General features: G+C 37.0%; 2 protein-coding genes across 2 annotated transcripts; one reads left to right on the top strand and one right to left on the bottom strand.

Annotated features, from left to right (window-relative positions):
* Positions 1–101: 101 nt before the first annotated feature.
* Positions 102–9,204, top strand: Polr1B (RNA polymerase I subunit Rpl135). The gene is made up of 9 exons (XM_088041682.1): positions 102–246; positions 321–650; positions 696–935; positions 983–1,155; positions 1,204–2,309; positions 7,616–7,902; positions 7,949–8,299; positions 8,346–8,921; positions 8,968–9,204. Exons 1-9 carry the CDS (start codon positions 160–162, stop codon positions 9,184–9,186), a joined length of 3,369 nt encoding a protein of 1,122 aa, XP_087897808.1. The 5' UTR covers positions 102–159; the 3' UTR covers positions 9,187–9,204.
* A 2,520-nt stretch (positions 9,205–11,724) lies between these two features.
* Positions 11,725–13,348, bottom strand: LOC148170875 (lysosomal acid lipase/cholesteryl ester hydrolase-like). The gene is made up of 5 exons (XM_088041200.1): positions 13,091–13,348; positions 12,504–13,046; positions 12,288–12,449; positions 12,013–12,243; positions 11,725–11,965 (listed from the first exon to the last, which is right to left on the bottom strand). The coding sequence occupies exons 1-5, from the start codon at positions 13,256–13,258 to the stop codon at positions 11,735–11,737; spliced, it is 1,335 nt and encodes a 444-aa protein (XP_087897326.1). The 5' UTR covers positions 13,259–13,348; the 3' UTR covers positions 11,725–11,734.
* Between the last annotated feature and the right edge of the window lie 1,470 nt (positions 13,349–14,818).

The following is a 14,818-nucleotide window of genomic DNA, read 5'->3' as shown; positions in this document are numbered from 1 at the left end:
GTTCAGATTCTTTTTCTTAAGGTCTAAATTGATAAAGAGAGTATTTTTCTGCTTTGCAACTCGTTTGTTTCAATAATAACTGCTAGTGTATAACTGGTTGCATATAGTCAAACTCAAGTTTAACATTAAAAACATTCCTTATACATTATTGCTTTCAGAATGCACAATTTCGCCATGGCTGAGCAACCGACTCTTTCAAATTTAACAAAAACCAACTTTGGAGAACCCGCCCCTGCAAAAAACGAGGTAAATCACCCCTAAATCAAAACACGTGAAGTTGTGAGGTTATGTTTTCTTTGTCAACCCTTTTTTTTTTCTAGATTTTACAACAATTGGGGCTCCCTCACGTCACCAGCTTCAACTACATGATCACCAAAGGCATGGACCAAGCAATCGCGGACTTAAACCCAGTCGAATTCCTTTTAAACGGAGATAAAATCAGATTATCCATCGTGGACGGAAGTCTCAGCTGTCCCTTAATCCCCATGGGATCTGTGGGGGTGAGAAGCACAAAGATCTACCCCACGGAATGTCGCCAAAGAGCTGCGACTTACAAGGGGCGGTTTTTAGCGCGAATTAACTGGGCGATTAACGGGGTTGAGCAGACAGCATTTGAGAAGGACATGGGGGAGATTCCCATCATGATCAAAGTGAGTTTGTCGTGTCTTTGAGAGTAATCTGAGGAGTTGTTTCAGTCCAATAAGTGCCATCTTAATGTGATGAGCCCCAAGGAGCTCGTCAAACACGGAGAACACGAGGATGAATGGGGGGGCTACTTTGTAATAAAAGGCCACGAGCGCCTAATTCGCATGTTGTTGATGACGCGACGGAATTACCCCATTGCTATACGAAGATCCGGCTGGAAAATGAGGGGGTCTCTGTTCTCAGACAGCGGCATTAGTATAAGATGCGTCCGCGAAGACCAAACTGCTACTGTATGTCTCGTTCGCAGCCCCCAGGTCTCTAAATCCGAATTTTTCAGACCAACGTCTTGCATTTTGTGACGGACGGCTCCGCCAAGTTCATGTTTAGTTACAAGAAGACTCTTTACTACACTCCTTTGGTGTTAATTTTGAAATGTCTTTGCGATTATTGCGACCAGTTCATCTACCAGAAGTTGATTCAGGGGTACCAACACGACTCTTATTACGTGGAGTGAGTATAATAGTTGCGACCCTCCATGTTCAAACGATTTTTTCCCAGTTGCGTCCAGAACATGTTGAGAGCTCTTCACGTCGAAAACCTCCACACCCACGAAGAGTGTAAATCCTACCTAGGAAAAATGTTCCGAGTGAAGTTCACCGAGTGCCCCGAGTGGTTTTCCGACGTGGAAATCGCCGAGTTTATCCTCCAAAAGTGCGTTCTCATCCACTTGGAAAAGCCCGAAGACAAATTCAATCTGCTCGTCTTCATGACGCAGAAACTCTTCGTTTTTACGCAAGACCAATGCAAACCTGAAGGTGCCGACGCGGTGATGATGCAAGAACTCTTACTCGGCGGTCACTTGTACCTGCAACTGTTAAAAGAGCGTCTTCAGATGTGGCTAATCGCCCTGAAATTCAACATCTCGAAACGTAGTAATTTCTCGGGTCCTCCCACTCAGAACGAGGTGCTCCTCGCCGCGAAACGTTGCGGTGGGATTGAACACTCCTTCCAACACTTCTTGGCGACTGGGAACATCCGGAGCACTTCCGGTTTGGGGTTGATGCAGGATAAGGGTTTGACCATCGTCGCCGAGAATATCAACAGAATGCGGTACATGTCGCACTTCAAATCCGTCCATAGAGGAGCCTTCTTCCAGGAGATGCGGACGACGGAAGTCCGGCAACTCCTTCCGGACGCGTGGGGGTTCATCTGCCCTGTCCACACACCTGACGGGAGCCCTTGCGGGCTTCTCAACCACCTCACTTCGAATTGTTCGGTGACCGACGTCCCCGACGCTAAGAAAGTCGATAATATTCCGATGATCCTCACGAAACTTGGAATGGGGGCTATCAAATCCGACCAAAATTACGTTGTGATGCTCGACGGGAAAGTCATTGGATACGTGAAGGAAGAAATCGCCCCCAAGTTGGTGGCGGAGTTGCGACTGTACAAAATCAAAGGCGAAGAGGTTCCCAACACTTTGGAAATTGTCTTGGTGCCGTTGCTGAAAGTCCCCGGGCAGTTTCCGGGACTGTTTTTATTCACCGGGCCTGCGAGGATGATGCGGCCGGTGATGAACTTAACCGTGAAGGAGGTGGAGTTTGTGGGGACGTTCGAGCAGGTTTATATGGATATTTGCGTCTCTGCGGAGGAGTTTTACAAAGGTAAACTTTCCTTCTTCGCAGTTTCGAAAAAAATTGCTCATGAAAACGAAAACCAACAATGTATTTTGTATGAGGTCGTAGAAAAATGACAGTTAGAATAGATAAGAAATGAACTATTGTTGAAACTTATGGTTTCTTTCCGATGATGGAAGGTCGTAGGAAAAATTGTGTACATAACTCGTCGGAAAGTGTTTTTTTTGCACTCGGTTAGCGCCTCGTGCATCTACATTCATACTCGTGCGAAATTGGTCACTTTCCGCACTTGTTATGTAAATATCTATAGTACATCGGCTACGAAACTTGGAAAAGTTACTACCTATGAGTTATGTACCAATTTTAATAAATTACAAAAGTTTAGAACAGAAGACAGACACAAATTTTATTTTAAAAACGAAGCACAAATTTCAGACATCCACCATTAAAATTTCGGTAATTTTATTGGTGGATTTATTGGGAAAACTTCTGCTTTTAAGGCGTGTATAAATTCTACCAAATTGCCAAATTGTAGAGTAAGAAATACAATATTTGGAAATTTTAATTTTCAAGAGGAAGCAAAATGTTCTGACATTCGTAATTTTAGTAGTTTTTGTGTTACAGCTATGAAAATTAGGGAATTTTTTACTTTTCACTCATATATTATTAACTTTAGCAAACTGGAAAATTGTTGAGAAAAAGACGCACATTCTAGAGATTTTTAACTATGTACACTACCGACCTAAATTAGCGCAAAATCGGTTTATTAATTAATAATTAATACACTTTGATCGAGGCAAGTTGTAAAATTTGAGGTAAAAATCACAGAGATTCTCACTTTTGTTTTTTGCAACTGTTTAAAAATTATGTTTAAAAATGTTTCTAGCATCAAGGGTGGCTCCGGAATTCCTGTCGTACACCATTTTGCCGCTTTGTTTTCATAGTGAACTTAACTATCTACAAATTCAAAATTCTACAATTTGATACACTTAATTAACGCCTTTAAGAGAATAAGTGAACCAAATTTCATCGCTTTAGCGGCACTATTGTCAAAGTTGTGGAATTTAAAAGAAAAACTGAAATTTTGAGTTGGCTAGAAAAACGAAAAATTCTAAAATTCGTAATTTTTGTTCTAAAATTCTACAATTTGGCCCACATAATTAGCGCCTTTAAGGCAATAATATTTAAGGCACCAAATGTTATTATTTTAGAGGCAAAAATGTCAAAATTTTGAAATTTAAAAGAAAAACTGAAACTTTGAGATGACTAGGAAAACGAAAAATTCTAAAATTTGTAATTCCTGTTGTAAAATTCTACAATTTGGCATACTCAAATAGCGCCTTTAAGGCAGCATGTGCACCAAATTTTATTGCTTTAGCGGCACAATTGTCACAAATCTGGAATCTAAAAGAAAAACTGAAATTTTGAGACGACTAAAAAACGAAAAATTCTAAAATTCGTAATTCTTGTTCTAAAATTCTGCAATTTGGCACACTTTATTAGAGCCGTTAAGACAATAAGTGAACCAAAGTTCATTGCTTTAGCAGCACTATTGTCAAACTTGTGAAATGTAAAAGAAAAACTAAAATTTTGAGTTGGCTAGAAAAACGAAGAATTTTAAAATTCGTAATTTGTGTTCTAAAATTCATAATGTTTGTTCTAAAATTCTACAATTTTGCCCACATAATTAGCGCCTTTAAGGCACCAAATGTCATTATTTTAGAGGCAAAAATGTCAAAGTTTTAGAATTTAAAAGAAAAACTGAAATTTGGAGATGACTAGAAAACGAAAAATTCTAAAATTCGTAATTCTTGTTCTAAAATTCTGCAATTTGGCACACTTTATTAGAGCCGTTAAGACAATAAGTGAACCAAATTTCATTACTTTAGCAGCACTATTGTCAAAGTTGTGAAATTTAAAAGAAAAACTAAAATTTTGAGTTAGCTAGAAAAACGAAAAATTCTAAAATTCGTAATTTGTGTTCTAAAATTCGTAATGTTTGTTCTAAAATTCTACAATTTTGTCTACGTAATTAGCGCCTTTAAGGCACCAAATGTCATTATTTTAGAGGCAAAAATGTCAAAGTTTTAGAATTTAAAAGAAAAACTGAAATTTGGAGATAACTAGAAAACGAAAAATTCTAAAATTCGTAATTCTTGTTCTAAAATTCTACAATTTGGCACACTTTATTAGCGCCGTTAAGACAATAAGTGAACCAAATTTCATTACTTTAGCAGCACTATTGTCAAAGTTGTGAGATTTAAAAGAAAAACTAAAATTTTGAGTTGGCTAGAAAAACGAAAAATTCCAAAATTCGTAATTCTTGTTTTAAAATTCTACAATTTGGCACACTTTATTAGAGCCGTTAAGACAATAAGTGAACCAAATTTCATTGCTTTAGCAGCACTATTGTCAAAGTTGTGAAATTTAAAAGAAAAACTAAAATTTTGAGTTGGCTAGAAAAACGAAAAATTCTAAAATTCGTAATTTGTGTTCTAAAATTCGTAATGTTTGTTCTAAAATTCTACAATTTTGCCCACATAATTAGCGCCTTTAAGGCACCAAATGTCATTATTTTAGAGGCAAAAATGTCAAAGTTTTAGAATTTAAAAGAAAAACTGAAATTTGGAGATGACTAGAAAACGAAAAATTCTAAAATTCGTAATTCTTGTTCTAAAATTCTGCAATTTGGCACACTTTATTAGAGCCGTTAAGACAATAAGTGAACCAAATTTCATTACTTTAGCAGCACTATTGTCAAAGTTGTGAAATTTAAAAGAAAAACTAAAATTTTGAGTTAGCTAGAAAAACGAAAAATTCTAAAATTCGTAATTTGTGTTCTAAAATTCGTAATGTTTGTTCTAAAATTCTACAATTTTGCCTACGTAATTAGCGCCTTTAAGGCACCAAATGTCATTATTTTAGAGGTAAAAATGTCAAAGTTTTAGAATTTAAAAGAAAAACTGAAATTTGGAGATGACTAGAAAACGAAAAATTCTAAAATTCGTAATTCTTGTTTTAAAATTCTGCAATTTGGCACACTTTATTAGCGCCGTTAAGACAATAAGTGAACCAAATTTCATTGCTTTAGCAGCACTATTGTCAAACTTGTGAAATTTAAAAGAAAAACTAAAATTTTGAGTTGGCTAGAGAAACGAAAAATTCTAAAATTCGTAATTTGTGTTCTAAAATTCGTAATGTTTGTTCTAAAATTCTACAATTTTGTCTACGTAATTAGCGCCTTTAAGGCACCAAATGTCATTATTTTAGAGGCAAAAATGTCAAAGTTTTAGAATTTAAAAGAAAAACTGAAATTTGGAGATGACTAGAAAACGAAAAATTCTAAAATTCGTAATTCTTGTTCTAAAATTCTGCAATTTGGCACACTTTATTAGCGCCGTTAAGACAATAAGTGAACCAAATTTCATTGCTTTAGCAGCACTATTGTCAAACTTGTGAAATTTAAAAGAAAAACTAAAATTTTGAGTTGGCTAGAGAAACGAAAAATTCTAAAATTCGTAATTTGTGTTCTAAAATTCGTAATGTTTGTTCTAAAATTCTACAATTTTGTCTACGTAATTAGCGCCTTTAAGGCACCAAATGTCATTATTTTAGAGGCAAAAATGTCAAAGTTTTAGAATTTAAAAGAAAAACTGAAATTTGGAGATGACTAGAAAACGAAAAATTCTAAAATTCGTAATTCTTGTTCTAAAATTCTGCAATTTGGCACACTTTATTAGCGCCGTTAAGACAATAAGTGAACCAAATTTCATTGCTTTAGCAGCACTATTGTCAAACTTGTGAAATTTAAAAGAAAAACTAAAATTTTGAGTTGGCTAGAGAAACGAAAAATTCTAAATTTCGTAATTTGTGTTCTAAAATTCGTAATGTTTGTTCTAAAATTCTACAATTTTGTCTACGTAATTAGCGCCTTTAAGGCACCAAATGTCATTATTTTAGAGGCAAAAATGTCAAAGTTTTAGAATTTAAAAGAAAAACTGAAATTTGGAGATGACTAGAAAACGAAAAATTCTAAAATTCGTAATTCTTGTTTTAAAATTCTGCAATTTGGCACACTTTATTAGAGCCGTTAAGACAATAAGTGAACCAAATTTCATTACTTTAGCAGCACTATTGTCAAAGTTGTGAAATTTAAAAGAAAAACTAAAATTTTGAGTTAGCTAGAAAAACGAAAAATTCTAAAATTCGTAATTTGTGTTCTAAAATTCGTAATGTTTGTTCTAAAATTCTACAATTTTGCCTACGTAATTAGCGCCTTTAAGGCACCAAATGTCATTATTTTAGAGGCAAAAATGCCAAAGTTTTAGAATTTAAAAGAAAAACTGAAATTTGGAGATGACTAGAAAACGAAAAATTCTAAAATTCGTAATTCTTGTTCTAAAATTCTACAATTTGGCACACTTTATTAGCGCCGTTAAGACAATAAGTGAACCAAATTTCATTACTTTAGCAGCACTATTGTCAAAGTTGTGAGATTTAAAAGAAAAACTAAAATTTTGAGTTGGCTAGAAAAACGAAAAATTCTAAAATTCGTAATTCTTGTTTTAAAATTCTACAATTTGGCACACTTTATTAGAGCCGTTAAGACAATAAGTGAACCAAATTTCATTGCTTTAGCAGCACTATTGTCAAACTTGTGAAATTTAAAAGAAAAACTAAAATTTTGAGTTGGCTAGAAAAACGAAAAATTCTAAAATTCGTAATTTGTGTTCTAAAATTCATAATGTTTGTTCTAAAATTCTACAATTTTGCCCACATAATTAGCGCCTTTAAGGCACCAAATGTCATTATTTTAGAGGCAAAAATGTCAAAGTTTTGGAATTTAAAAGAAAAACTGAAATTTGGAGATGAGTAGAAAACGAAAAATTCTAAAATTCGTAATTCTTGTTCTAAAATTCTGCAATTTGGCACACTTTATTAGCGCCGTTAAGACAATAAGTGCACCTAATTTAATTGCTTTAGAGACAAAATTGTCAAAGTTTTGTAATTTATAAGAAAAACTGAAATTTTGAGATGACTAGAAAAACGAAAAATTCTAAAATTCATATACACTTTTGAAAAAATTCTTGATTTATGGTGGCATTTAAAGCTATTAATACACTTCAGAAGTTTCAAGAAAGGACACGTTTTTACAAACTAATTATGAGAAAATTTTTGAGTAATAGAAGTTCGAGTTGTGGAAGTTCGACTGTAATTCAGCGTACGATAATTTAAAATTTGACTTCTTTTGAAAGAGGAGGTGTTCTTGCTTTTCGTTTTCATGAGCAATTTTTTGTCTTGCGATGTTATAAAAACGCCCGTTCTTCTTCCAGGTGTTACAACCCATATGGAACTCTCCAAATTGGCGTTTCTTTCAAACTTGGCCCAACTCATCCCAATGCCTGATTGCAACCAGTCCCCCCGCAACATGTACCAGTGCCAGATGGGCAAACAGACCATGGGGACGCCTTGCCTAAACTGGCCGCTGCAGTCCGAAACGAAGCTCTACAGACTCCAGACGCCGGCATCGCCACTCTTCCGACCGGTGCATTACGACAACATGAAATTAGACGATTTCGCCATGGGCACCAACGCCATAGTAGCCGTTATTAGTTATACCGTACGTTCAAAAAACAATCGTACAAAATTTAGTCGGGTTCTTTTAGGGTTACGACATGGAGGACGCGATGATCATCAACAAAGCCTCGGAGGAACGGGGCCTCGCCCACGGCTCCATCTTCAAGACTGAGTTCGTCCAATTAGAACACGCCACGTCGTTTTTTTGTCGCGACCCCGACAACCCCAAACTCCAGGAGTTCTTGGACACCGATGGCCTCCCAGTGATTGGGAAAAGACTCAACGAAGGAGATCCTTTGTATTGTTATTACAGCGTGGACGAGTCGCAGTACAAACTCGGGAAATTCCACGGGAAAGAAGAGTGTTTCGTTGATGGTGTTAAATTATGCGCGAGTTTCGAAACGGCGAACCGAACTGCTTGCATCACCTTCAGAGTTCCGGTGAGTACCTTCAAGTTCTTTGTTCCGTTTTTCAATTCTTTTGCAGCGAAACCCGTCCGTTGGTGACAAATTCGCCAGTCGCGCGGGCCAAAAGGGAATCTGCTCGCAAAAGTGGCCAGCTGAAGATCTTCCTTTCACGGAAACAGGACTCGTTCCTGATATTGTTTTTAACCCGCACGGCTTCCCGTCGCGGATGACCATAGCGATGATGATTGAAGTCATGGCGGGGAAATCCGCCGCTTTGCATGGCCTCGTCCACGACGCCACTCCGTTCAAATTCACGGAAAACGACACCGCCATCGACTACTTCGGACAGCTGTTGGAAGCCGGTGGGTACAATTATTACGGCACCGAAACCATGTACTCTGGAATCGACGGACGCGAGCTCACCGCGCAGATTTTCTTCGGAATTGTCCATTACCAACGTCTTCGCCACATGGTGTCGGATAAGTGGCAGGTGCGGTCAACCGGTCCGACTGACGTTCTCACTCGGCAGCCGCTGAAAGGGAGGAAACGGGGTGGTGGTGTGAGGTTCGGGGAGATGGAAAGGGACTCGTTGATAAGTCACGGATCGGCGTTTTTACTTCAGGATCGTTTATTGAACTGTTCTGATAAGACAACGGTGCGATTTAACACTCTTGGTACAATTTTTAACTGTTTAGTTGCAGGCGTTCATTTGTACGTCTTGTGGGACTCTACTGGGGCCCGTTACTGTGGTGACAAGGATGGCGGAGAAGCCGAGTTGGTCCGCTTCGAAGGAGACCTGCAGGTTGTGCGGGCATGGAGATAGCATTTCCGAGATTCAGATTCCTTATATTTTTAAGTTTTTTGTGACGCAAATGGCGTCTTGTAATATTAATGTTAAAATTGTGACGAAAGAGGTGTAATAAATCTCGTAGTTATTATTTTATACTTTGTCTAATTGCCCCAAATCTTTGCTGTTAACCTTCTGGAGAGGTCTTCATTTCAAATTTCAAACATCGATAAAAACTCGATGAAACGCTAAATCGAAAAACCAACTTCAGATTCTTGTTCCTGGGGTCCGAATTGACTAAAAAAAAGTGGTTTTCAAAGGATCTTAGGTTTTATTTACCATTTCGTGTTTTTTCGAACGCAGATTTGAGAGTTTTCAGATCAACACGAAACTTGGCACACAGCATCAATTTTTACTCCTGAATCTATTTCTGGTATCAGTTTCTTGCTATCTGTGAGATTTTCCGAGAAAATTAAAATTGAAAATGTCGAACAAATGAGAGCTGTCAAACATAGCCAAGTTAGGACATACGTTAAAATACCTGTCCTATCTTTAACCACAATAATTTTAAATATTTAATAAAAAGATTACCAAGTTGTGAATGTTAAATCAGAGTTCAGATTCTTTTTCCTGAGGTCCAAATTGACAGAAAAAGTCTTTTTTTCTTTAAATTTTCGCCGAAAAAATTCAAGTCAAAAAAAGTTTAAAAAATTAATTAAAAATTAACGGAGCGTCGGATCGAAAAAGCGACACCAGATTCTTGCTTCTAAGGATCAAATTGATAGAAAAAGTCGGTTTCAAAAAGATTTTATTTTTTGTCAAAATCGCCAAAAATCCATGAATTAAACCCCTTTGTTCATTTTTTGGCGAAAAACACGAAAGTTTTCAAATCAATACGAAATTTTGCACAGGGCATAACTTGACATTTCAGTATCCATTTCTGATCTCAGTTCCTCGCTAGCTGTGAGATTTTTCGAGAAAATGCAAATTAAAAATTCTAAAATTCAATGCCCCGCGTGGAGTAATATGTCAACGAGGCACTAAAGCTAGGACATACGTTTACAGACTTGTCCTATGTTTAGTCATGTATAATATTAAATAAAACAATAACTAACACATCAATCTGAAATCTGAGTTCAGATTCGTTTTCCTGAAATTCAAATTGACAAATTACGTAGTTTACTTTATTTATTTACTCGATTTTAAAATGCAAACACAATTGGTGTATATTTGGTTGCCTACCTACAAAGTTATTTTTTATTTTCATTAAAATCATAATTATGTTCTAAATCTGACTTTAGAGTTTAGAGACTTATTCCTGAGATCTAAATTAATAAAAAAAACTGGTTTCTAAAAGTTTTTAGACTTCGACAAGGCTTCACAATCCATGAACTTAACCTCTTTGTTGTATTTTAGATCAATACGAAACTTTGCTCACAGGAGTATTTGACACCCCTGAACCCATTTCTTGTGTCAGTTCCTCGCTATCTGTAAGATTTTCCGAGAAAATCCAAATCAAAATTCTCAAAAAAATGTGCGTGCTGCTAAGCTAAGACATATGGCCATGACCCAGCTCATGTCCAACTTCAGACCTAATGGTTAAATAAATAAATATTAATTAAGCAACAACCGGCGCGTTAATCTCAAATCAGAGTTCAGATTCGTTTTTCTGAGGTCCAAATTAACAGAAAAGCTATTTTTTTGTTTTTATTTAGACCGAAAACATTTAAGTCAAATAAAAGTTTTAAAAATTAATTAAAAATTAACGGAACGTTGGATCGAAAAAGCGACTCCAGATTCTTACTCCCGAGGTCCAAATTGATGGAAAAAGTTGGTTTCAAACAGATTTTATTTTTTGTCAAAATCACTAAAAATCCATGAATTAATCATTTTTTGGCGAAAAACACGAAAGTTTTCAGATCAATACGAAACTTGGCACAGGGCATAATTTGACATTTTTGTATCCATTTCTGGTCTCAGTTTCTCGCTACGTGTGAGATTTTTTGAGAAAACTCAAATTGAAAATCTCAAAATTTGATTTCCCGGCGTGGAGCAAAATTTCAAACAGTGCACCAAGCTAGGACACACGGCAAAAATCACGCGCGACCTAACTTCATACCTAATGTTTAAATAAATATTAATTAAACGACAACCAACGCCTGAATCTTAAATCAAAGTTCAGATTCTTTCTCTTACGGTTTAAATTGACAAAAAGAGTATTTTTCTGCTTTAAAACTCGTTTTGTTTCAAGAGTGACAGCCAGTGTATAACTGGTTGCATATAGTCAAATCCAAGATTAATATTAAAAACATTCCTAAGACATTACTGCTTTCAGAATGCACAATTTCGCCATGGCTGAGCAACCGACCCTCTTAAATTTAACAAAAACCAACTTTGGAGAACCCGCCCTTGCAAAAAACGAGGTAAGTTGTGAGGTTATGTTTTATTCACCCCATTCAACCCTCTTTTCTCCAGATTTTTGCCCCACGTCACTAGCTTCAACTACAGGATCAACAAATGCATAGATCAAGCAATCGCGGATTGAAACCTAGTCCAATTCCTCTTAAACGGAGATAAAATCAGATTATCCATCGTGGATGGCAGTCTCGGCTGCCCCTTAATCCCCATGGGATCTGTGGGGGTGAGAAGCACCAAGATTTACCCCACGGAATGTCATTTTTTTAAGTTTTTTTGTGACGCAGATGGCATCTTGTAATATTAATGTTAAAATTGTAACAAAAGAGTTGCAATAAATTCTTTTCTATCTTATCTAATAGCTCCAAAACTTTACTGTAAACCCTCTGGTTCCTGTGACGCCCAAAAAAGAAGTCGTGGTGACCAAACCCTTCAACTTCTTCCTTTCCGTAGATTTTCACTCGTTGAGGAAGCTCTTCGTACATAATTTCAACATCCTAGAATAAGACTTTGAAGTGGTCAAAACAAACAGACCGATTAGAACCTCTGGAGGAACCAAACTGTCCTTCTCTCCATACAACACGTAAATGGGAACTCGAAGATCCTCCAGAGGGTACAGCGGAGGATGTTCACTCAAATAAACTTCCATATTCCTCTGAGTGCCGTAATCAAACATTTGGAAGCGACCCTGAGACTCACTCAGTTGGTGAAGATGCGCCAACATTTTCAAAGACGATGCGGACCCGAGCTGATCACCCAGTAAGTTGAACAGCTCCTGGAAGACACCAGTAGAGTGTGAAGACTTCTGTTGCGACTTACAGGGTCGAATTCTTCGGTTTGTCCTCCTAAGAAAAAGTGCAACAAGTCCAGGACACGTCTCTTGAAAGGAAACACTCTGTTGAACACCCGCAAGAACTTAAGATACCAGGCCTCGTGCTCTAGGAGTTGATGACAATTGAAAAAAGTGTTGATTTTGGAGTCCTGGAACACAATTAAGAAAGTTCTTAGTGGTGACAACGCCAAAGCAGCACTCACCAGTAAAAACTGCGGCAATCCAAAGACTAGTTTTTTAACCATCGAGGCGCTTTTCCTCGTCGCATAAAACGGTGCTAAACTCACAACCACCGCAAGCGAGTCCTCTGCTTCTTCCGGTCGAAGACACGCGTAAACTGTCCCGGCTGTGGCCCCCATGGACAAACCCACATAAACAACCTTCTTTACCTTCGTCACGGTTTTAACATATCGTACAGTGGCACTAACATCGTACAACCCAACTTCATGAAACGTGTAATTCCAGAACGTTGCGTTCTCAACTGTTAGATTAACATGTCTTTGGGAGTACGAAGTCCCTCGACAGTTTAGTAACCACACGTCGAATTGGGCTCTCCAGAAGTACAACGCAATGGATTGGTTTTGTTGCGCGACGAAGAGGCGAGAATCATGACTGACTCCATGGTGCAAAAGAACAACTCCACGGGGGTTTTTAACAGGGATGCGGAAGATTGTTAGGAGGTAGCCGTCTTCTGTTAGGACTTCGTGTTCTTCGCCTAGACCGGTATATCTGTTGATTATTTCGAGCTGAAATCAATGAGATAAGAGAAGTTTCAGGGACGGAGACTTACAGTGTTGGCGTTGTTATCAGGGGTGTGGTAACAATCTTTGCTGAGATATAAGTTGAGGTAGCTGTCGAAGTGTTTGCAGGCGTTGTTTAGTTGAAATTTGAAAGGGAGTTGGGGTAGGATGAGAAAGCACAGAGGGAGGAGGTACACCAACAGTTTTATAAATCCCATTTTACTACTTTGAGCGACATTATATGAGAAGGTCGGTGGAGTTCAAACCGAAAAATAGATAACACTGTGTGTGCATTAGAAGAAACATGAATGAGAACAGTTGGACTTAGATAAAGTAATCAATTATCATTAGTTGCGTCATCTTCTTCCATTCCCTTTTATTCGTTCTTTGATTTTCCAAAAGTCGAAAATTTGATTTCGTCGAACGAAACTGTGACTATACAGGATGTCCCAGAACTTTTGACCGAGACAAAAAAAGGCTTATAGAGGCAACAATTCTGAACCAAAATTTAAAAACAAAAATTTTCTAGCTCAAAAAACAATCGAGTTAAGACAAAAAAACGGTAGCCAATCCAGAAGCTGAACAGAATTTGAACATCGGTAACTATGGACACAAACTATCGTCCATTGGTCAGACTCTCGTTGCCTAGGAAATTGGGAGAGCTTTTTACTCCACCTCTAGCATAAGCTTCCGGGATTGGTTGTTATTTTTTAATGCTTTCTCGGTTAGTATTAAACTTAATAAATTTTTGTTTTGAAATTTACCATCTGTATTGCACCTCCCCTTGCTCTATGGGTCATGAATTCTGGGACATCCTGTATGTATGTCAAACTTCTGAGGTCAATATCTCGCTTTTTTTGAGCAAACTTGCGTAATTATAGCTCATTTTATGCAGAATTTCATGCAAAATTCGTTATGATCGCTTTAAAAATAACTGAGTTATGAGCGATCAAAGTTTCGTATATTGGATTTTGAGTTGGAAACATTTCAAAGCTCCATATCTCCAAAACTAAAAAAGATTTTGAGAAACGACTTGCGCCATCGTTTTTATCGGCTCATTTCACGTTAGAAAAAGTGCTCAAAAGGCCAAAATTCGATAGTCGATTTTTTACGAAAAAAAAAATTCGACTCAAACGATAAAAAAATTTCATTTTTTTTATTTTTGACCATAACTCGTAAACTGCTTGTCCGATCGATCTCAAATTTTGCCAGTAGATAGACCTCGAGCTCCTCTTTCGAATGATATATAATACAAAAGTATTAATCGTCGTTTTTACATTGAAAATAGTGATTGAAAATCACCCCAAAATGACCACTTCCAAACAGTTTTGGGTCAATGCCTTGTTTATTTCGTATGCAAACTCAATAAATTTCGACTCATTTTACGCAGAATGTCTCGCTGAACCCAAATCTGGAATTTAAATTCAAATCCGACAACAAATAACTGAGTTATGGCTGTTTGAATTTTTGGGTTGTCGCTAGAGGGCCAAATTTTTGAAGGTTTAAAACAATTCGTGCTCGATATCTCGAAAACTATTCCAGATATTGGAATGCGGTTTGCGGCATCGTTTTTCTCGCGATTTTTTACATAAGAAATAGTTTTTAGATTTTCCAATAGTCGAAAGTTGCAGTTTTTTGCGAAAATTCATGATTCAAACTATGCCAAACTTCTCATATCGATATCGCGCTTATTTTTTAGAATAAACTTGAGTTATTATACATCAGTGTACGCAGAATTTTACGCAGATTCCAAATCTGGGATTTAAATTCAGATACGA

This window comes from Gnatocerus cornutus, chromosome 7 (genome assembly GCF_029298725.1).
Source record: "Gnatocerus cornutus isolate USDA-ARS CGAHR chromosome 7, icGnaCorn1.1, whole genome shotgun sequence".
Lineage (NCBI taxonomy): Eukaryota > Metazoa > Arthropoda > Insecta > Coleoptera > Tenebrionidae > Gnatocerus > Gnatocerus cornutus.
The sequence above is the reverse complement of the archived record's forward strand: the minus strand, read 5'-3'. Positions and strand labels throughout refer to the sequence as shown.